This window comes from Ixodes scapularis, unplaced genomic scaffold (assembly GCF_016920785.2).
Source record: "Ixodes scapularis isolate PalLabHiFi unplaced genomic scaffold, ASM1692078v2 PGA_scaffold13__105_contigs__length_92229423, whole genome shotgun sequence".
Lineage (NCBI taxonomy): Eukaryota > Metazoa > Arthropoda > Arachnida > Ixodida > Ixodidae > Ixodes > Ixodes scapularis.
Genome location: NW_024609839.1, coordinates 81322220 through 81344897, shown reverse-complemented (window position 1 = coordinate 81344897; position 22678 = coordinate 81322220). Strand labels below are relative to the sequence as shown.

Here is a 22678-nt window from a genome sequence, read left to right as displayed (position 1 = left end):
GTATTCATCCGCCAGACGTAAACGTGTTTTTTGTGTTTATTCGAAACTAGAGGCATGTATTTCACTCCTTAAACTTATTCAAATAGATATTCTATATTAAAAAAAAAATATATATATATATATATATTACACCTACCCTGGGAAAACGAGAATAATTATGTGGAATTCAAAAGATACGCAACCGTGGATGAAGTCTTCGCGGGAAAAAACGAATGTGTGGTTTGTGTCGTTACACGCTTTAAAGTAATCTGCGTCTGCTTTACGGTGATACTCGCAGTAAAATATCAAGTGAGCAGTGTTTAATAATGTAGCTAGCCGAGTGGACATTAACTTCCGTCCATAATCTCTATCTTATTTCTAACCTGGGACATGGACTGCCGGTAATCTACGACAACAGACTTTTTCTGGCAAGGGAACTTTTAAAATATTGCTTCAATGCGACTCGTTACATTCGTGAGAAATATAACCGCATGTCTCCAAAACTCCGATGCCATTAATTTGATAGCTTCATCCAACGTTACTAGAACTCAGTTGGGAAGCTGCCATACTTTGAAAAAGTGCCTTCAATCCATACTCGAGAACCAAATGGTGTCAGAATTAAAGCCACTTCATGTTTTAAAAGAAGCTCAAGGTGCGTCAGCGCACGAGGCACGTGCAACAAGCAGCCCTTGGGAAGATCATGGCGGCAGAGCACAGCACTGCAGTGTTGCGGAATGGGCACCCCCATTCCATTCCAGTTCCATTCCGGGGAATTAGAGTTATCGATAATTCAATTCCTTTCAACTCCTAGGAAGGGGGGCACTGGTCCCATTCCCATTCCTGGAATGGCTGAATCGTTCCATTCCATTCCTTCGATTCCTAAACGTAAAAATTGGCACTTCACAGCTACATTGTGTTTGCCGGCATAAGCAGCATAAAGCTGACATCATCAAACGCATAGGCAATTGCAAAAAAAAAAAATGCTAAATGCCTCAGGAAATTACCGACTTTCCTAAGCTCACGATGCTGGATTGCCTGGGGTGACTCGTAGCGTCCGAAGCGGTCCATTGCAAGGTGAAACAAGGTATGCAGAGACTAAAGTCAAAGGAAATGAGCGGGCATCAACTAGCTTGCTTGTAACCCTAACCCACTTGAATGTAAAACATCTAACACAGAAAACAAGCATCGAAACAAAGACCAAGTAAAAGGCGTACTTACACGTAAAAATGCAGTATAAAAAAAGGCGTCACAGCAAAGAACAAGACGAGAAGAGAGAAGTGAATCTGGCTTTTTTTTTATGCCTAAGCAAACCCATATTTCGCACTTCAAAGGAGTGCGCGCGAAAGAACGTGGAAGGCAGCAGGGTTGGCCACCTGCTAAACAACGCTCCTCGATTTATTAGAAAACAATAACTGATAATCGTTCGGCGGCGTGCGAGTCAATGAGTTATCAGAGCTTTGCGAGTTATGATGAGTCGCCCCCGTTCCCAGATCTCAGTCTGTGCACGCGCATGCACACTCCATGCCGTCACAAAAAAAAACGAGAAAAAAAAAACAAGACAAGAGGAATGATGAGGAGCCGTGCATGGCGGTTTCATCCTTTGCCGCTCGCGTCGTTTCTTTTGCTTGGCGCTCGGTTTCTTGTTTCGCTCTCGTGTAACACAAGTGAAGCCCGCCGTCAGTGCGTCCGCGAAAGGCGCAACCGCCACCCCCCCCCCCCTCTTCCCTCCCCACTCTGCTCTTTACTTTGACGCTTGTTTTTAGTATTGCATTGTTTTGCGCACAGTCTGTTAGGGCTCCACATGGGCTAGCAGTTTCCCGCTGCTCATTTTATTTCTGAGCAACTGACTCGCTGACTTGCTCGATTTAGCTGAATGTAACCCCCCCCCCCCCCCCGGCCAAAAAAAAATCATAAAATAAAATAAAGAACCGGGTCCATTCCATTCCCATTCCATTCCAGGCAAAGGGCATCCAATTCCATTCCCATTCCATTCCCCTCAACGTTGCCGCCATTCCATTCCCATTCCATTCCGGGGTCGCGAAAACGCGGAATGATTCCGGAATCATTCCAACTCCGGAGTGGCAACTCCGCAACACTGCAGCACTGGGCTAGAGTGAACTAGAAACGTTGGAGTGGGGCGAGCTACAGGCACTGCTCATGCTCTCATTAGCACCTCAAAATGTAAAAAGCTATCAGGTGGAACTAAGAGCCACTTCGATCGCAGCGCCACCTTCGCTGCAATCGAAGCGAGCGACGGTACAGGTCAAGGTCATATTGTATCTTTTATGATTTTGATGTCGAAGGCAATGTCAAACCACAACGTCACGACGACGTCATCGTCGACTACGGCGTTATGCAACACCAAGATGCTGTCCTAAGGCTGTCGTGACATAGCGTCGCGTCGAGGACGACGTCGTTTCACGACATCAAGTCGCCGTTGTAACGCGGTTGTGACATCGCATCGAGGACGACACCGTTACGTAACATCAAGTCACCGTTGTAGCGAACGGTCACAACGTTGCGCTGCGTCGAGGACGACGTGGACATAGTCGTCGATACCGAAGTTGAAGAAAACACCCCACGCAACGTCAAACATCGCTAGGACGTCACAACAACGTTACGACGAAGCCTTGGCGACGTGCAACGTAGTCGCCTTTGCCAACAATGACGTCGACGCGCCGTCACAACGAAGTCTTGACGTCGTGGACGAGGAAGTCAACATCGTGACACTGTAGAGAGATTGTCATGACGTCGAGTTGCATCATGTCGACGAGCTAACACCAAACGTCTTTATGATGACGCATTGACAAGGACGCCGTCATTTTGACGTCGACGTCAACGATGACATCATCGTCGTTGCCAATGCAACATAACGTCAGAACGCAACCTTTATGTCCTGTAACACACGTTGTCAACGTCGATGACGACATCGATGTCAAGGCGACATCATGATGTCGCATGGCACTCTTGACGACAAGTCAGGTCGCGGTGATATTATATATTGACGCGACGCCTGACGTCTAGGTTCTATAACAAATATAGCCCAGTGTTCTATTGTTTCTATGACCTTGACCAGTGTGCCGGTCGAGCTTGGCGTTGGAGCGCAATGACTTTTTTTTCCACATGCGGAGGTGCAGAAAGAGCACTCCGGTGGTCTCACTCGTCCTTTCTAGGACACACTAACTGAGCTAGATTTCAGATGCCATGTTCTTCCCAGAAGTGGCGCACGGCACGTCTCTCAAGCATTTACACAACGATGAATGGTGCCACCTCTCCCAGAATAGAGTGACTTTAGTAAGACCTAGTCATGCGCAACTCTGGCTCCCGTAGGGAGCCAGAGTTGCGCATGACTAATTCCTATAGGAAATATTCACTGGCGGCCATAGCTGTGTGCGCGACTGCTGAGTGCGTGCTGATGGCGAGCTTCCACAGTTCTTTTGTAACATGCATTCTGCACCCTCAATATTGACAGTCTTAGCAGCCTATTAATGCAGGCTTGTTCTGAGCATGCGCTCTAGACAGCACCCACAAATATGGCACCCAGTGAATACTCCTTATAAAGAGTTGCGCTACGGGGATAAACGCGCCACTCTGGCTCCCTCCAGAAGCCAGAGTGGCGCGTTCATCCTTGTAGTGCTGTCTTTTCTGCACGGCATGCTGAGCCTGCTCCTCACGTGACTGAATTTGGCGAATGCACGCGGCGCGCGCAAAAGCAGGGGAACGTACTCCGGGGGGCACGCAACGTCTACTTTCCTGCACCGCATTTGATCCAGCTCCTCACGTGATCGCGGCGGCACGTGGAAAACAGACACGCAACTCTGGCTCCTGTAGGAAGCCTACACAGGAACTCTAGAAGGAACACAGTAACAGCACCACCCTTTAGTGACACCGTGCAGTTCCCGGAGTGGCCACTGCGGGAGAAATGGCAGCGTTGGAGCCATTTGGTCATATCATTTGGTCATATCATTTTGGTCATATCAGCCGTGAAACGGCTGATATGACCAAAAAGTGATTGGCCAGAAACAATTTAAAAAAAACAGAACCTCGAAGGCAATTTTAGGCCATACCAATTTACAAAAAACGCTAATGTAATATAACCAAAGTAAATTGAATCACCTTTTAGATTTCAGTTTCGGAGGGACAGCGTGAATGCAGACTTCCACTACCAAGAATTGCATGCCCAATCTCTCCCAGTTTGAGATAATGGCAAGGGTCACCACAGCTGAGGTGCACTGGCCACACTCTACCTGGAGGCAGCTCCTGGCTGATCAAGGTAGCCCCAGCACCAGGTAAGTATGGTTGAAATCCGGTCCACCCCGGGACAGGGTAGGCGCCATCCGCAGTGAGCCGTTCATTAGAAACACTCCTTGCGCCTCTGTTTCCAAAGCTATCGCCAAAATGCTAAGTTTTTAGAGGATCTGATCGTCGTAAGGATATATCTCTTAATTAAACAATGCAAGTCTCCGCATCCTTTAAGGTTTTATTCATTTTTGTCGCTTGCGCACTGCCACACAACACACAGTCAAGTGATTTTCATAGTAACGGAAAGCGCCAATAGATGGCGCGATGCAAACCATCATCATCATTGCCGAACAGCTACATAAGCGAGCCGGTGTGTTGTTTGTCGTTGGTCGGGTTGTCGTGTGTTGGGCGTCTGCGAGGTTTATGGAAAATGTTTCCTGTCTAACAAAAGCGTCCCTAAAAATCGCTGCTGATGGCACTACATCTCATAACGGACACATCCCATCCTCGTCGCCAGGTTAACAGATTCCCATCCCCGTCGCCAGTTTCCTGAATCGGTGAAGAATGTTTTGCTCCTAATCAAACAAACCTCTATAAAAAAATCACAGCCGTGCAATTAAACTATCCCATCCTTATCCCCAGGGTAAGAACAAGTGATCCCACACTCGTCACCAGGATATGAAGAGATAATCACATCCTTGTCGTCAGGTTAAAAACAAATTATCTCATCCTTGTCGTTTGAAATCTAGTGAATTGGAGAATGTTTTTCTCCAACGAGAGACATATTTTATTGATTTAAAGTTCTTTTGCTGCACAAAGCGGTCACTAACAGGCCTGTACATATGTCCACCTTCTCGACACTCTCCCACGCCTAGATGCCTGCTTCCAGCTTACCCTTTTGGCGGTCATCGCCGCACATGTATGGTGGCGATTACACATTTAACACGAAACCGCGTATACCACCAGAGGTATTGCTATTGGTTGTCTTTATTTGCGCGGTGTTCCACTTTGCTGAGGCTATTTATGGTTTTTTATGGTTTTCAACTAGACATTCTGCACATCTGACACGCGCGCATTTTGTGCTTCTCGAAATTCAGGCGACGATAGCTTACCATCAGATGAAGACTCCTGTCCTTCCGGTTCGTAATCTGAAGCTGCCGGATTGTCGGCGGTAGCGGACACGACCTCACGTCAATGCACACTAGTCGCAGTTATTGGCAGGCACCTAATCTGGTTCGGCCATCTATTGGGCCCCATCATTTCGTCGAAACTTGTTTCGTGGAATTACGTTTCGTGGACAACTTTTCATTTACACGTCTCATGGACTCGCGTTTCGCCGACACATTTATTTCATCGACACTCATTACGCGAAATGCACGCTGTAGGGACATTTCGTCACACGTGTACTACTGGGGTGCGTGTTAACCCACCCCTCGCCTGCGTTCATGCCACTTCACGGCGACAATCTGCGGCCACTCATTACAAAAATGGTAACCCACTCGACCGACCCGTACATGCCGCTTTGCGGTGAGTCTCCCGTAGCCGATTACAGAAAAAAAAGCAGGGTGTCGAACCGGAACCGAACCGAACCGAAAACCGGAACAGAACCGGTATTTTTTCCGGAAGTGAACCCGAACCCGAACCATTATATTGTTATTGCGATGAACCCGAACCGAACGTGTCCCATCCGGCCGCCGGCTCCCTTAGTGTTTTGCGAGTGGCATACAACTAGTATTTTTAATCCTTATTTAAATATCCACCCTGACAATGCTCTTTTATTTATGTTCGTCTAAACAAACAATGATCTCGCCCCGCGGCTCCGCACGGCCAGCTGGGCCTGCACGGCGTTGATGGCGTCGACGGAGAGCAGAGAGCAGTCAGAGCCGTATATTGGGAGAGTTTGGCCAGTGGGTGTGGCGACGAAGGCGCCGAAGAGGAGAAAAGTAAATGAAAGGGAGGAGAGCGCCGAAGGAGCGAGAGAGAAAGAAGGGAGCAGAGAGGAGACGACCGCCATATTTGAGCAACGCTGTCGGAGACTGGTCGGAGAAGAGCACTGCTGAGGCTACGCGTCGTCTGCTACGGGCCGACTTCTTTTTCGCCTGAATAAAAGTTTGTGGCCATACGCCGAAAAATCTTCATTTATTAGCTTTTTAACCCACCGAGGAATAACAGAATGTCATTTTCTTGCCAGAGCCAGCGACATAAAAGGCAATAATCGAGATTTAGATGCCGATCCCACGCATTCCGCCGGGAGAATGATCGAAGATGGCGGCCCTCCCCACTCAGGTGGGAGCAGCCGGGAGTTCACGCGCATGCGCTCATGCCTGTCGCTCTACGCCGGGTGCTGATTGGCTCACTTGGGAGGAGAGCGTTACGGCGGTGAGATCATAGACTGACCAAACTCTCCCCATATACGGCTCCGATTTAGTTCAGAGCCGTTTATACTGAGAGTTTGGCCTTCTTGACAGCCTGCCAACCACAGCAGCGTAGTCTGACAACCGGGGGATGACATTGACTGCTTCCCCTACTTCCGTCCACCATTTTGTGGCGCTGACTCATTGGAACTCTATGCGATTTCTCAGGAATAAACGGAATAAACAAGACAAAGAAGAACGCCATATTGTGTTATCCCGAAATCCGCTGGTTCTAGCGGGCAACAAGCTCCGCCCATTGGCCAAACTATTTCAGTATAAACAGCTCCGATTTATTATAGCCCCTTCCCCTGGCAAATGCCGAGCGCTCCGCGCTAGCGGTCGTCGAGCGGTCAGCCTCCGTGAGCGATCGGTCACGTGGTCCATCCCAGTGGCACGCGCTGCGGAGCAATGCGCGCTCCCAGCGCCACCACTTCCAGAGCGTCTACTCTCGCTTTTGAACAGTTGCGGTTCCCATTGCTATCTTGCTGAAAGCATGAAGTTCTGATCAGAACTTTATGCTTTGACAAAAAATTGATTGTTTACTACTTGATTAACGGTGACCCCGACGTTAAGACACCATTTATATTTCCTTACAGTTATATAAGCCCGATGACGACAACTAGAAGTACTTGTACGAGCCGTAGGATGATATTAGGCAATATCAAACACATATGCCGTAGAGCGATCGTCATCTCCGAAGACGACTTCCATCTGCAGAGTATTTGGCGTGTTGTCTTCTAATTATTCCAATTACAGTACAGAGACCACAAAACGTACAAACGGCATATACCGAGCTCTTCATCCGAATTGGCGCGCACAACGCCTTCGACGTAACGCGGTATCTTGGACCTCTTCGCTGGCCAGCCAAACGACTCGGCAAACACTCCGCCGAGAACGGCTGCCTCGTCGTCACTCGAGCTGGAGCTAAGCTGCTATCTTCGTCACTGTCACTGCTTTTTATTAAACCTCCTGAAATTAACTGTAACGATGTCTTCGTCGCAGTATGCTCGGGCGAGTCGGTTATGACGAGGGGAACGAAAACAAGCACACCAAGAGAGCCCACCCTGCAATCGAAACAAAAAAGCCGCAAAATTCCTTCACTCCCCCGCGGGAATGTCGATAACGAAACTGAAACGCTGCGAAAGACGACTACAGATCGTACTCCTCCGAAAAAGGCTGCGCGGAGAACTACTCCGGACCACTCGACGCGCTCCGCCACTTTTCCACGGAGCGGTTGGAGCCGCTCGGCGAGCGCCCCACTGGCTCCGGATCTACAAGCGGCACATGGAGAGATTGCTCTCATCTCGCAAGGGGAACAAGAATCCGCTCGGCGAGCGCTCGCTATTTGCCAGGGGAAGGAGCTATTAGTTTGATCTTGGTGGACACGAGTGGTCTGGGCGGTCTCGGTTTGAAAAGCAAGTTTCCCAACTGAGTGCTTTAGTAACGCTGGCTACATCATACACAATAAAGTCTTAGAGCGTCGGCACTGTGCTGAAGACACATATCTGCTGCCCCTGCTGTATCCATTCCTCGTCACCATTTTATACACCGTTTCACGTTACGATAAAGCGCATCGGGTTCTACGAGCCATCAGAGCCAATTAACCCAGTGCCGTGCAAGTATCGCGCGACGTTCGCAGCACTGGATTGGTTGGTATGGCTTGTGGTGTCCGATACGGTTTGTCGTAAGGTGAAAGGAAATAATTTCAGCGCATGCGATCTTTGTTGTTCCTAATCTAAAAGATAACATTTTATATTCTTCTCTACTATAGGAGTGATCAAGCATAGCCTCCTCTTTACTCACAAAGCCTGGCAGTTCGACAACGCAGCCATAGAGCACGAGGATCTTGTAGCACAGAGCGTTTCTCGGGAGCCTGCGGTCGGAGCTCAGCTTTTGCTGCGGCGAGGACCCGAAACGTGGTTTCTAATCCCGATGAGAAAAGCGGTAGTTCTCAAGGTTTAATTCTTAATTATAAAAGAAGCGGTAGCGCGAGGAGCACGAGCGGACATTCCATCGCTCGGTACAAGTGTGTTTTGGCGTCTCGCTGCCAGCAGGGTGCCCATTACGTGCCTCTCCTCTCATTCGTTGTCTGTCGCTCTAGCTTTTCACTTTCTTTCGGCAGCCACATCTCCTGCCGATCTGCCAGGCTTTCTCAGTATAGGGGAGGCTATGGGTGAAGTTATTGTTTGTGTTTTAGCGTTTAGTGGTGCAGTGCTGTCATGCTGGTTATGATTAATAGTTCCGACGGACCTGACATGCTTTCTGATAAGATTAACCAATGCATGTAAGAATTGTCCCTTTCTGCAACTTTTTAACTATCTCAGTGCAAATCAATCAAATTTGGGGGTTTTACGTGCCAAACCTACGACGGGCATCTGGCACGCCCCAGCGGAGGACAGGATTAATTTCGACCACCTGGGGATCTTTTGACGTGCGGCGGCTTCTCCGCAATAAGCCTCAGTCATATTGCGGGCACCTCGGTCGGGATTCGAACCCGCCACCTGGGGATCCGTAGGCCGGCGCTCTCACCTCAAAGCCACCGAGGCAGCTAACTACCTCAGTGCAAGAATTATGAAAACTAAATATAGGATCGCAGTATATAACTTTCAAACCAACTTTCTGGAAACGTCACATGAAGTTGCAATGCGAGGTGAGGATATCATATGTAACAAAACCAACAATACATTACCTTTCATGAGGTGTGTAAGCGAGTCACAGACGCAAATGGCTGTCAATTCCTTTATTACTATAAATATATTTCATTCCTTGCACAGTGCCTTTGGTATGACCCTTAAAAAATGTATTTTCCAGCTGGAATATGAGCACAGACACTTTCTTATCACAGTGGCAAATAAAAAAAAATCTGGACACTGCTGCTGGAATGTTATTAAAAAGACCAACGAAGTATTTCCAAACAAAAAAAATGGTTGTGAAGTCTAGTCTATCTAACACATATACCAACAGGTGCTGGGTAGAAATTTGCTATGTACACCAAAGGATCTGATTTGCAAGTCCCATAGAACTGGAACTGCTTAGATAGCTCTGAAGTAGAAAACAGTGTTTCTCCCTGCGTCGGGCCAAATAGGTTTGAATTATGCATAGTATTTGCAATAGGAAATGGTGATAAATACATATATGTAAGAAACAAACATGTTTCTCATGATGAAGCACTTGATTGGACATGCAGGTTCCACTCATTACAATGACAATACTGCAATACTTTGACCAGGCTGGTCAAAGTGTGGCATATTTAATGCGTCAAAAAAGGCCTCGCTGTCACGTTTGCTTAAAAATACTGTGTAGCATCATTGTGCTATTGTTTGTACTTGAAAAGGCATCCGTGATCGACAGGAGTATTGTGTTACGCTGAGTATAATTGAAATTCATCTTGGAAATGCTGCTAGAGAAAAAAAGCCTGTATTAAACGTATTGCTGCATAGTTACACAGTATAGTTACCTTGAAAGGGTCATCTTCATTGCTACAAACTGTACAGTGCATATATATGCACACACACACAAATGTTACCAGAACACAAATTCAGAGTCTACACATACAACTCAGGCATCAAACTTTGTAATTACTAGGACAAGAGGTTAAAATGGCTTTAGGTTAACCTTGTCAACCTACCCTATGCAGACCATCATAGTTTCTGCATCTCATTTAAAGATTTTACAAAACACTTAGAAAAGATATATTATATGCTAGATGGTACAGATTCCATCAAAGGCTGTGGTACACCAAGTTTGTGGCCAACAACTATGGAGCCATTTACGAACATGTCTTTACAGATCAAACTTTCAGGCGTAAGAGCACTTCCAACATGGTACAAATTTTTTGCAGAGCGCGCAGGGACCATATTAAGCAGAATAGCTTCGCATCATCATTGTCTGTTTTCACAATGCTCTTCCCATTGTGACATCGATTACGACAGACCATTTCTAGGGCTGCTTTGCAGATCTCAGGAGTCAGAACACACATACTTCAATCAAATCAGATCACGGACGTGATCCTCACTTTAGACGTCATCTCAACATGAAAGATATGCGTGCATCCACAGACAGGTGTGCAAAATTTTCCATACAAAGGCGACTCATATTTGGCTTGCTCTGTAAGCAATGGCAAATGTCTGCGGTAATTTGCTCATTTTCTTAAAACTTCCATACATCACGCAAAACACTAATCCAGCATGGCAAATGACGCCACAGCACCAGCGACACTTCCTAGGTACCAAAGCCAAAGTGCCAAATCTTCGACATCAGCTAAAGAAGGCCAGCGTGAAGCATGGATTGGACACAAGCACTGCACCAGCGTTTGGCTGAGACTCGCATTTAATCAGCGACGACGCGAGTTCCAGCTGAATGCTGACACGGCAGTTTTGTACGCTCCAAGTTGGCCTTCTGTTGGCGACGCCAAAAATTCAGCGCTTAGGTCTTCTTATCTACGAGGTGTTGGCACAAGCCTGTCAGCTCTCACTTTCATTCACGGATGGCTCGTCATTTTTGGCTTTTCCTTGGTAGCGAAAATTGAGCTTGTTTGCAGTGTCCCAAAACCCGAGGGCCAACCCGAACATGGCATGCGGTTCACTTTCACAGGTCGGTGGTCCCTAACTATTTACACGGGAAGCGTAGGTCTCCGCCGCTAAGAAAGAACGCTCAGATAGGCACGTCCAAGGGGTCACGACTTGTAGATGTTGACTTCGGGCGGTGCGGACGGTTCTGAGGGACGCCTTGGGTTGTTGTTGTTGCCGCTCTTTAACTCGTTGATGAAGTTGTTGCGCGCCGCCGTGATGCCGAAGGTGTTGGGCAGCCGCTCCAGGCCGTTCTGGATGATGCGCTCCACCTTGTTTGGCAAGATATCGGCGCAGTGGGTGTCCGCGTACTTCGCCTTACTTGCGCCGTTGATGGGCCGGACTTTGGTGATGTCGCCCCGTCTGGTTCGAGGCCTGCACGAGCGAAGGGTGGCACCAACCAATGCGTTTGGTTTTCAGAGACCCAACGCGGTTAGGACACCGCAATAGTATAGGGAGTGTCTGCTAATTCCTGAAGAGATTAAAGATTAAAATGATTTTATCCAATAAACTGGAAGATTAGCATGAAAAATTCCATCTGCTAATCTGAAAGATTAGTAAGTGAAAGATTTGATCTGCTAATCTGAAAGATTAGTAAGTGAAAGATTTTATCTGCTAATCTGGAAGACTGGCAGGTGCAAGTTCCATCTGCTAAACTAAGAGATTCGCTACGGACGGGAGACCATCGCATCCTTCCTCCATCCAGAACGCAGAAAACAAACTTTCATTGACCTCAGTAACCTTACCAAGACGGGAAATAGAATTCATCAGGCCTGAACTTAAAAAATATCGCATATCCCCATAAAAACCACACCATCACTGTAGTTCTGCCCGTGCCTCAGGTTCTTCCTCCCCCTTTTCATCCCCCAGTATTTCCATCCCCATTATCACCCTATCTTAGTTGGGATCTCGTTCAGGGTGCAATTTTCCCGCCCAAAATAAACATTGTTGCTAAATGCTTTTCCTCTGTTTTTTATTTTTTCGATTTTAAATAAGAGATTATTAGCAAGCGAAAGATTCTATCTGCTAATTTGGAGGGTTAGCAGGTGAAATACGCTATCTGTTAATCTGGAGGACTAGCAAGAGAAAGATTTAATCTGCTAATCTGGAAGATCAAAAGAAAGATTCCATCTGCATATACTAATCTGAAAAAACTAGAAAATTAGCAGATTCCATCTGTTAACCTGGAAGCTTAGCTAATAAAAGGTTCCATCTATTAATTTGGAAGATCAGCAAACAAAAGATTCTATCTGATAGTACGGAAGATTAGCAAACAAAAGATTCTATCTGATAGTACGGAAGATTAGCAAACAAAAGATGCCATCTAATAATCTCAAAAACTTGCAAACAATTGATATCATCAGCTACCCAGGAAGATTAACCAACAATAGATGCCAGCTGCTAATCTCAAAGCTTAGCTTACAAAATGTCCCACCTGCTAATCTGTAAGAATAGCAGACAATAGATTGTCTGAGAATCTTCAGGGTTAGCAGATATTGAACCATCTTTGTCTGTTCTTGGTAGAGCAAGGAGTTGGGATTCAACCGCTAACTGACAATGGAGCAAGACCTGTGCTTGTGGGTTCAACATAAAGAAGAGAGTTTACATTTGCATATACACTCATAATACTTATGGGCTCACCTGAACAGGGCAAATGCTGTGCTGGCCAGTGCGATGGAGCTGACTATGATGATTCCAACAGAGAACCACTGGACGTATTCTGGAAGGTTTACTATGGTCCTCAGCATCTTGAGGGTGTCCCCCCGAGCCTCAACATACTGCACAAACAAACAAGGCAATGGAAAGACCAGTTAGTGGCCAAAGCCAGTGAGCCAACATACACTCTTAAAGGGATACTACAACGAAATTTCGGCGCTCATTTTTTGGTCTATATGTATTCAAAAAAGCAGTATCACATGGAACATACCAATATCTTGTTAAAAAGGTCTCGAAAAGGAATTTTAAAACGAATTAAACGATTAGCAAAGAGCACCTGGTGGATGTCGCTAACGCCTCGTTTGTAATGCTCGTCTAGGAACCTTGACAGCTAGTGACGGAGGTTGTCTCGTCTCCGGCCACGACGAGAGAAGCGGGGAAGGAGGAACTCCCCTCTTCCCGAGAATCCCTTTTGTGTGTCGCAGAAGTCGCTATTGTCCCCCTAAAAGATTACAGAAGATTAACCCGTCACTCAAAATTCGTACAAAAGCAGCCGCTTCGGTGGCTGGAACGACTAGGCCATTCTCTCGACGTCAGCCTCGCCGTAGCTTTGCTCGTCTTGAGACGACCTACGTCACGATTGCGTTGGATGTCACGTGCTCTAAGCTGGGCCTTCTCCGAGACCTTTCCAGAGTGGGCCGTTTACAACGAAAAATACAGCCACCAGGATTAAAATACAAACGTGCGATTGTGATTTACGGATATTGTGGATCATATTCAACCTATTTTTTAACACGACGGGAATATTTCAAATTTCGTTGAAGTATCCCTTTAGCACTCTTAATCTGGGTTCACGTAGGTCCAGCTAGGTCAATGTTCCACATATTCTCTCAAGAACATGTCAAACTTTTATGCGGATTGCCAGTTCCTTCCGAAGTCGTTCTGCTTATGGTTCCACTTACCCTGCTCCACTTTGGTGCCAATCTCTTCCAGTTAAAACCTTTAGAAACTGACTTTTCTTACATTTATTAATCACAAATATCAGTTATCTGAAACACTGTTTTGCATAAACTCTGAAATATGTGGAACTTGGCTACCCCTGGATAAGTAAAACATATTTTTTGCAAAGAAGTGTTATTTAAGTCCAAACATAAGTGGAACAAGTAATACGTGATCTAAGAATGTCCTACATAAGTGTTGAATACAATGTGGCCATGAATACTTTGGGTGTCTATTTGCCCTTAATGTATCTGATGCACTGATCTAATTGCAGCTGGAGGTAACTTTAACCTCTTCTCACTATAGTTTACAATGTACAGTTGGAACATATTCTAGGCCCCAAAGTTTAAAATTTGCCGGGTTTTAAAGTCCTTACACAACTAGGTTTTGACAACATAACACGCAGCATAAGCTTTCAAGACAGCTTACTGCACCTTTAACAGGAGGTAGATAACTCGCAAGCTTCTAGCCACCTTCTATTTGCACATTTTGTGTACCCGTTTCATATTTCAATTACAATAACAAAGCATGTCGTGACCCAACAAAATCTTTTCAATTCAAGCTTTGATATTATCACTTACAGTTTCTTGCCAGAAAAGGGGAAGCACGCCTTCTGCCACTTGTGAGAAGGGACTGCAAGAATTGTGAAAGAAGACCTGGTCATTTTCATGGCATGCATTCTTGACATTTGAATACGCACATATCGGTTGTCAAAAAATAAGACAAATTTATATAGCATGTTCTTTGAATATGCACATATTGATTATCCAAAACCGACCCCAATTTTTATAGCACGCCTGCATTCTCGTCATTTGAATATACACATATCAATTATTCAAAAACCAACAGCAATTTTCATAGCATGCATTCTTGCCATTCATATTCATTATTCAAAACGAACAGCTTCATGTCCACTGAAATCCAGTCGTTCCATTACTCTTTTGCAATATTTCAAGCTAATATATATCACACTCAGCTGACTAGCACCATCAACAAATGGAGACCTTATTATTACTAAATGAAACTCAGTTCAATTTAATCTACAGCTGCACCTAACTGGTATTGCTTCTACACAAATGTTATCGCCGTACCGGTGCCAAGTATTTAAGTAAGTACTCCGCTAGCAACAATCTGAATTTCTAACTGCAAACGTGTCAACTTACCCAAGACCAAAGACCCGCTCCAGAACCACGCTCACTTGAATGCGACCACGAACATTCACGGTGACGCCGAGGGTCTGAAACGATGCAGAAAAAATCAAATTGATGCCACACGTTTAATCTGATTCCTACGAACCAAAAGAAGATTAATTACTAATGACTAGACATTCATGCTCGTCTTACAGTCATTGACGGGATTAGAATACCAGGGAGGTCTTTTGAGCTTTTGACTGTGCAGGTACAGCCAGAGCATGACAGAAGGCAACAGGCGTGTGCTTGAGGCCGAGCATTTGAAAGAGACACTGCGCTTGTCCTGTCTGTGACTATGCAGAGCGCAAGTTCGTCTGCTTTTTTTGCAGGGGTTGTGGTGACGTCGAAATGCCAAGCTCTGATTGGCTGAATGAAGGGTAGTACAGTAAGTAGACCATGTAGCTTGCTGTGAGGTTTACCTACTATATCTTTCAATCGGAGCCAATCAAAGCTTGGCGTTTCATTGTCACCACAAAAAAGGAAGCAGACAAACTTGCACACCGCATAGTCTAGCGAGATATAATAAAAGAAATGCCAAAAGGGAAGTGTAAGTCCTCATCTGATGGCTGCACAAGTGACAGGTTGTTCCCAGGAAGTAGCGACAAAGTTCCGATTCAAAACATTGGTTGACATATTGCCAAAATGGGAAGCTCACGGGTTCGCTGTTGAAGAAAAATTGGTGCTTGGTGACATCCGGGTGGAGGCCGTCAACGTCGGCCAGGTAGGCCGGGTCGGCGTAGAGGAAATGGGGGAAGGAGAGCACCAGAGGAGCACCTGCAAATTGAGAGCTTAGATTTTACACAGGCCACTCAGAAAAAATTAACATGGTCACGACCAAGGTATAAACAAGAGCCAAAGCCTTATTTTGGCAATTTGGGATATGGCAGAGATGTCCCCAGAAGCATCTATAAAACTAAATGTTCCATATGTGAGAAGCGTATTATAGTGCTTGCATGAACATGTGACATGGTGGGCATGGTAAGTCTACAAAGTGTCACAAAAAAAAAATTTAGTTTTTTTTTACCGGAAAAATAATCTAGGCATTGCCGAATGCTCATTGTCCGCCCAAAGGTAGCGCTGGAGGTCACAACCAGATGCCAAAGTTTGAGCCCAATTCGATACCTTAATCAAAAGTTATAAGTGATTCTCTGAAAAATTCAATGGGAAAATGGCGGCCGACGGAGTTTTCAAATACATTGGGCTCTATGGCACCAGAAACTGAAAACGAGCAAAAATGGGCTCTATTTTCCCATTGAAACTTTCAGAAAATCACTTACAATTTTCGAATAAAAAATCGGATCGGGCTGAAACTTTGGCATCTGGTTGTGACCTCTAGCTCTACCTTTGGGCGGAGAATGAGCGTTTGGCGATGCCTAGTTTATTTTTGCCGCAAAAAAAAACCCTGTAAATTTTTTTTTGTGAAGCCCTGTACTTATTTTCTCGAGTTTTCGTCTTTGTATCTTCACTTTGCAGTGGAGCAGTTTCCTAATGACCGCTGATAAAGCAAAGATATGGGCGTAGTAAATTAAAGTTGAAGCACACATGTAATAATGACAGTGAGCCTTTCACCTTCCGGAATGGTGAACAGTGCCACTTGGCAATGTACATATTGCCAAGTGGTGCAAATGCCGATGTCGAGAAAATGTGGCTGGTGAGGCGAAGATGTATTGTGCCTCAGTTTGTGGGAGCGAGGGCCGGCCACCACCACCAGAGGCCGCTACGACCACCCAGAGAACATCTGGGCCGCGCAAACGTCCGGCCGCGCAAGTGCATAAAAGAGGGGGACACGCCCACTGTGGGGAAGACGGACCGTGGCCACGGAGGCGTGCAGTTTGAACGCTCCGGCAATGTTTTACGTTGATACTAACAATCCATTCCCGTCACTTTAATAAATGTAGTTTCTCGTTTTGGAAACCCCGGTTCCGTGTTGTTTTTCCCGGATGGGCATGCAACAAGGCAACCCTACCACAAGTTCTGACTGTGTTCAGAAAGATTGAGGAGTTCTATGCTGTGACTTGTACTCATATGGATGTGATATTTTTCTCTGTTCAGTCTTTTTTTTTTGCCACTTCTGTAATTGCTTAAAATAGAGAAAACAGTATTGACAAAGAAAAGTAATAAAGAATAAAATAAATAACAAACACAAAGAAATAAGAATGAATTGTGTAATCAGCATAGTATGAGACTCCTATCACTGAGTAATTACAATATCATGTCACTACTCACTGACTGAGCCTTTTAATTTGCTAATCAGAGTTTTGAAACACATCTGCTTTTTATGTTGAATTGCCAGGTTGACCCTATCGTTTTCTTCCTTTCATGTATTGTGAAAACAAGTTTTTGTTATTTTTCATATAAACTTTTCGAAGTTCAATTTATTCTTAACGTCTACTGCTACTAGATTAGGCCTTTGATACATTATGAATAAATAATTAAAAATGAAGGGAAGATAATTGTATACCGATTTCAAATACTTTTCCTTAAAAAAAAAAAAAAAAAGAAACGAAAGCCGACCTTACTACATTTCTACAGTGCTACTAGACCTCCAATGTGAATGATCTGTTTCTGGGTCGGTAAGGACTGTGCGTTGCGCGGTTACGGAATCGACAGTCGGAAAGTAGCAGACCATTCCGTACCCTGCTTGCAGGGTCCGAGGTCAGTGCCCCCTTCCGGCAGTTCCTTTCCAGCGGCAAAACAGCTGTTTTCGCGGAACTTCTGGCCACTGTCGAAGGCCAACGGGCCAGCCACAAAGCGTTTGACCTTCAGGCCCATGAAGTCCTCGTAGCCCATATTCTCCGTCGGAATGGACCTGGAGATTGAGGAGTACAGGCGTCGCCAGGTCACAATTTTTGAAACACAAACCGATCGAGATGCATTTTCAACTTTCAACTCAAAGTTGTAGAAAAGATCAAATATTGCATGTACAGTATGCATGTAAATTAAAAAGAAGCTGCCGCTGCCCGGCAGAGGAGGGGTGCACCATTTCAACAAACTACAACATTAAAAGTGTAGATGTTTGCTTTTATATTGTGTAACATTGGAAATTACTCTCTAAAAATTAAAATGGGTTATTTCATGCATAATTTTTGTCCCAAAACTTGGGATGTCGGGCAATGACGTTTCAAAAGAACTTAGTTGAATTTTGTTCAAAGGTTTGCCAAACAAACCCCAGGTTCAATAAAATTTCACGACACTCCTACATTACTCTGCTTAGGGTCAGATAAGAAAAGGGCTAAACACACAGAGTTTGAGGTCTTTGCATGGTCTGTCAATTTACTGTGTCACCCTGGCCTAAGGTCTCTCCACAATGTTAAAAGTTCACCAGCTTGCTGGCATGTATTGAAAATAGCCAAACATTGATTTCAAATATTTAAGTCGGGTTTTTACCCCAATACTTTTATAAAATATGTAGAACCTGAAAACGAGGAATGCCGACCATACCTGCATATGTCGGGAATGAAGATGACTTGTTCGTCATCTTTAGACAGGGGTGGGCGAAGGTGTCCCACTGTGAGAAGAAGGTCAGTCATAACGTCAAATTCATGGGAAGTGACCAATGAGCTGCGATGCACCAAACACTTGAATTAGCGTGCAGACTTATTAATACTTTCACTTTACAAAGCATGAATGCAAGACACTGCTCTTGGGCACTTTTTTCCTTCTAAAATTTTCTCATTTCCATCAGTTCTGGGAGTCACGAAAACGAGGAGCACCAAAAAAGCACTGCAAGTTGCCACTCTCCACGACATTCAACTTTAAAATAACGTCAAGAGCAACAACAAAGGTGTGTCATAGAATCTCATGAGCAAGCATGATGAAGCTATAATGCTGCTGCAAGGAAATACACATACAGATATGTGTTTCTGCATAAAAAAGGTATTACATACGTGTTCCCTTCAGCTGGTTGCATTCCTCACCGTGCCACACATTCAGTTCCCTAAAAAGGCAAAGAGTGGGAAAGAAATTAATGACAGGGGCCTGGATTTAACAAAATCAGGTTGAATGCCACAGCAGCAGTCGGTTATAATTGTCATAAGAAAAGTCGGCCACCTTTGAACACCAAAATACTTTCCAGTGACTTGCAAGGACTGAACGACAGGTATGTTCGTAATTCCAGAGCTGACCCCTCAAAAAGGGCATAGCCAAAGTAAAAATCTCAGGTTGCTTTTTGTAGGGTAGAAGTTAGCATGCATGCACTTACTACATCAGCAGCATTTTGACAGGTTCAGCCACTGCTCAAGTAAAATTAAGCGCACTGACCTTTGCTTGTTGAACTCGTAGACCTTGTTCACTTGAGAGATGTCGTTTTCCCCCGTGAAGATTGTGTACTCTCCGTCGACCGTGTCATTTTTCTGCATGAGAGAGGTCCCATCTTTTAATAAACAAACACTGTACAAATAAGTAAGCAATATAAGGAGAGCTGAACACCAAGAAACAAGCATAGATGGACCGAAAAGAAAGAAGGCCACACTCACATTAACCATGTATCCAAACTGTGCTTTGCATGCCATTGGGAAAGAAAAAATGTCTCAATAAAATTTAAGAACCCCAGGAACCGATCGCTTTCCCCGCAACAACGCTAAATTTAGTTTCATTGCAGATAAATTTTATCACTGTTACGCGCCATCAGGTGACGTGGTTATGTGATACTAAAGTCACATGCCACAACCACATGAAACACGCTCGGAAATCCACTGAAAAACCTGTTGCTGTAAAGACGAAATCACAGTCCCAGCCTCTGAAGTTTCGGACTAATCAAAAAATATAACCGAGCTCGCGGGGAACACGGGCACACGACAATGGTCGGGTCTTGTCCATCATAGCTCACGCTCTCCGGACTCACGTTAATCATGTAGCCGAACTTTCCGTTGGTCCCCTGCTGGTTGGGGTCCACGAGAGATCCAAGGACCTTGGTGACGGCCCGGTAGCCATTCCGGAACACGTCCTGGATGTTGAACCCTGGCTGGCCGGGCCTCGGGCAACCGGAGTCCACGACGGAGCCCAGCAGGATGAGGATGTCGGGGTAGCCGCCGAAGGTGAGCTGGCCCACCGTGCGAGAGATGAAGATGCGTTGGCCCAGGCCAGACAGGGTCAGAGAGGCGATGCCGCGGATGATGAAGTTCTGCTCCTTCAGAAGCTGGGCGGTGGTCTAAGGGAGATAAAGAGGAGCCAGCACTGAGACACAGGTCGGTAATGGTACAAGTCCTGAAGCCACGGTAGTATTTGGTTGGCAACATAGGGGTGTGGCAGCAACTCTGTCAAAGGTAACATAAGCTGACTTCAGTATACTGATGAACTGAACTGTAATATCCGGAGAGATAACCCACCTAATATCAATAGCAAACCGGATGAAAAAAAGAGGTAAGCTAACTTTCGATGTGCCATAAAAAAAAAGTTTAAAAAATTATAGTTTTAGATTTTGTGATTTGCAAAACTAAAGACGATGTCCTCACCAATCAGCAAAATATGCTTATCTTCCACCGTGGTTAAGTAACAATGTGTCTCCCAGGGTCGCCATTGCCCGAGGCCCTGCAATTACTAGAAGTGGGCATTCTTTCAGTGTTTCTAAAATGATTGCTAATCATGCCAAAAATAGTGGTGGGCCATCTCTCGAGATATTGCTGTATACATTTTTCAGAATATATACATTCTCAAAACGCTAATCTTCCTTAGAGCTTGTCATAATTTTTTTAAGTAATGCTTCTTCAACATTCAAACACACTTCAAAGCAGCAACTATGAATGGCAGTTAATCAGTATATTCTTTCCATATTTTTGTCTTCAAAAACATTTTTTTCCAGGTTTATGTAAATATTATGATTGTCTAGATGTTCAATTATGTTGGCTTGCCACCTTTTGCCACCCCATCATAATATCTAGATGCAGAAACCTGTTTGGCACTTTCTGTTTTTTATCAATGTTGAACTGGCCAAAATAATAAGTTGAGTGATTGTCACAATTATCCCATATTTGATGAGTATCTCTTTAGTACAACTCCTATGGGAAATCAACATACTAACCAAAATTTTACTGAAAAAAAAAAAAAAAGTGTCCTAAGTTTAGACTGTAAGGAACTTACCACAAAAGGTACATTGACCGTCATGATCTCGTCCTCTTCGGGCCCTATGGAAAGACTTCTTTCAAAGTAATAGCGCTTGGTCTCTGTGTATGACATTGTGCCATTGTCATGGAATGTTATGTTGTGCTTGACCCACTCAGCCCTGCAAGAAGACAGAGGTCACAGGTTACCCACGTTGTTTCATAACTTTTTCTGCCAGCTCTGCTAAACAATTTTGCATCAATAAAGCATTAGCATCAGTAAATTATTAGGCAGTAGGGGCTGTACTATAAATGTGTCTATATACTGAATTAGCGAATACATCATCAGAGGTGTAGCCCGGGGGAGGGGGGTGGGTGGCGTATGGGGTTTCAGGCTTCCCCGGAATCCAGCAGACCCTATAATATACACATGTATTTTGACCCCTCCCCTCCTCTGTACCCATAGTCATAACCCCCCCCCCCCCCCCCCAAAAAGAAATTCCTGGCTGCACCACTGCATCAATAGGTCACCACATCAGCTCAATTTAGGCAACACTGTGCGCACTCATCTCCAGGATTGCCATATTGACACCACAAAGCACTCCTTTCACTATGTTGAGATCTAATAATGGTAGTTTTGAGAAAAAACATACATAATGCATGTAGATAAGCTTTGACCTTCATAATGCAGGTGATGGCAGTTGTCTTCAAGTCCATGTGGAAAAAAATTTACAGGCCCCAAGATCAAAGAAAAAGAAACACTACTGAAGATTCTCAACAGCCTGTCAATGCTCCACAATGTATTGACAGCGTGTCCTGCATTGCCCAAGTGTCACAGTAAGGCTCAGGAAACAAGGGACCACAGAAAGTATCTAGATACAAACACCACAAAGTTTCAGTTCCAAACTGTCTGCTAACTGTGCTACAGGATCAATGCTAGCACGCCCTCGGCAGTGCTCCAATGCTGTCAAAGGCATTTGCACCAGTGCATGCAAACCCAACAGGAAGCTGCAGGATCATGCTTTCATAGCAGTGTGGGGCAGAAGCACTGTGGAAGCTATGTTAGCCTTAACAACGTAGTAGCACAAGATAGTTTACGTGAAGTATAAAGTGCTGTGGAACAAAAACAATCAAGCGGATGAGGCGTACGTTTCAGTATCGAAAAGGTGCGAGACACCTACCTGTAAGTGTATGGCCCAAGTTCCTTCACCGATGGTTTTCGTCCTGTCAAGGCCTCGTCGGGATTTGTTACGTTGAAGAAGTAGAAGCGCACCAAGGTATCGTGACCAACGTCCCTCCACATGGGGAAAGCCCGCGAGTGCTCTGCGAGAGACACCTCCTGAAAAAGAGAGAAAAGCTAGTGTCAAGACTTGTACGTGATGGTTATGGTGGGTTCACACATGCAGTGCGGCACTGAAATAATGCAGACTGCATCAGCACTATTGTCAGCACTGCATTGTGTGCAGGTTGAAAACAAAAAATCATGAGTTTCTTTTAAAGTTTATTAAATCCGATTTATTTGATATGAATCAAATTAATCTAAATTAAATCACAGTAGCCAATGAAGTTGTGCTTTTTAATCGCTAGATGCA

General features: G+C 45.0%; 1 protein-coding gene and 1 non-coding gene across 2 annotated transcripts in view; both read right to left on the bottom strand.

Annotated features, from left to right (window-relative positions):
* Window positions 1–4113: 4113 nt before the first annotated feature.
* Window positions 4114–4276, bottom strand: LOC120850768. Its single transcript, XR_005718214.1, has one exon. It is a non-coding gene; the product is annotated as a U1 spliceosomal RNA (small nuclear RNA).
* Window positions 4277–9360: 5084 nt separating this feature from the next.
* The window catches only part of LOC120836179 (scavenger receptor class B member 1), an 81166-nt gene continuing 67848 nt past the window's right edge, over window positions 9361–22678 (bottom strand). Inside the window, exons 4-15 of the mRNA XM_042289997.1 lie at window positions 22268–22425; window positions 21127–21268; window positions 19892–20197; window positions 19309–19400; window positions 18936–18985; window positions 18490–18556; window positions 17685–17857; window positions 15704–15822; window positions 15022–15095; window positions 14440–14491; window positions 12845–12981; window positions 9361–11578 (exon numbers count right to left, since the gene is read on the bottom strand). Of these exons, the coding sequence (XP_042145931.1) occupies window positions 11311–11578; window positions 12845–12981; window positions 14440–14491; window positions 15022–15095; window positions 15704–15822; window positions 17685–17857; window positions 18490–18556; window positions 18936–18985; window positions 19309–19400; window positions 19892–20197; window positions 21127–21268; window positions 22268–22425 (1638 nt within the window). The 3' untranslated portion in view covers window positions 9361–11310. The remainder of the gene's footprint in view (window positions 11579–12844; window positions 12982–14439; window positions 14492–15021; window positions 15096–15703; window positions 15823–17684; window positions 17858–18489; window positions 18557–18935; window positions 18986–19308; window positions 19401–19891; window positions 20198–21126; window positions 21269–22267; window positions 22426–22678) is intronic.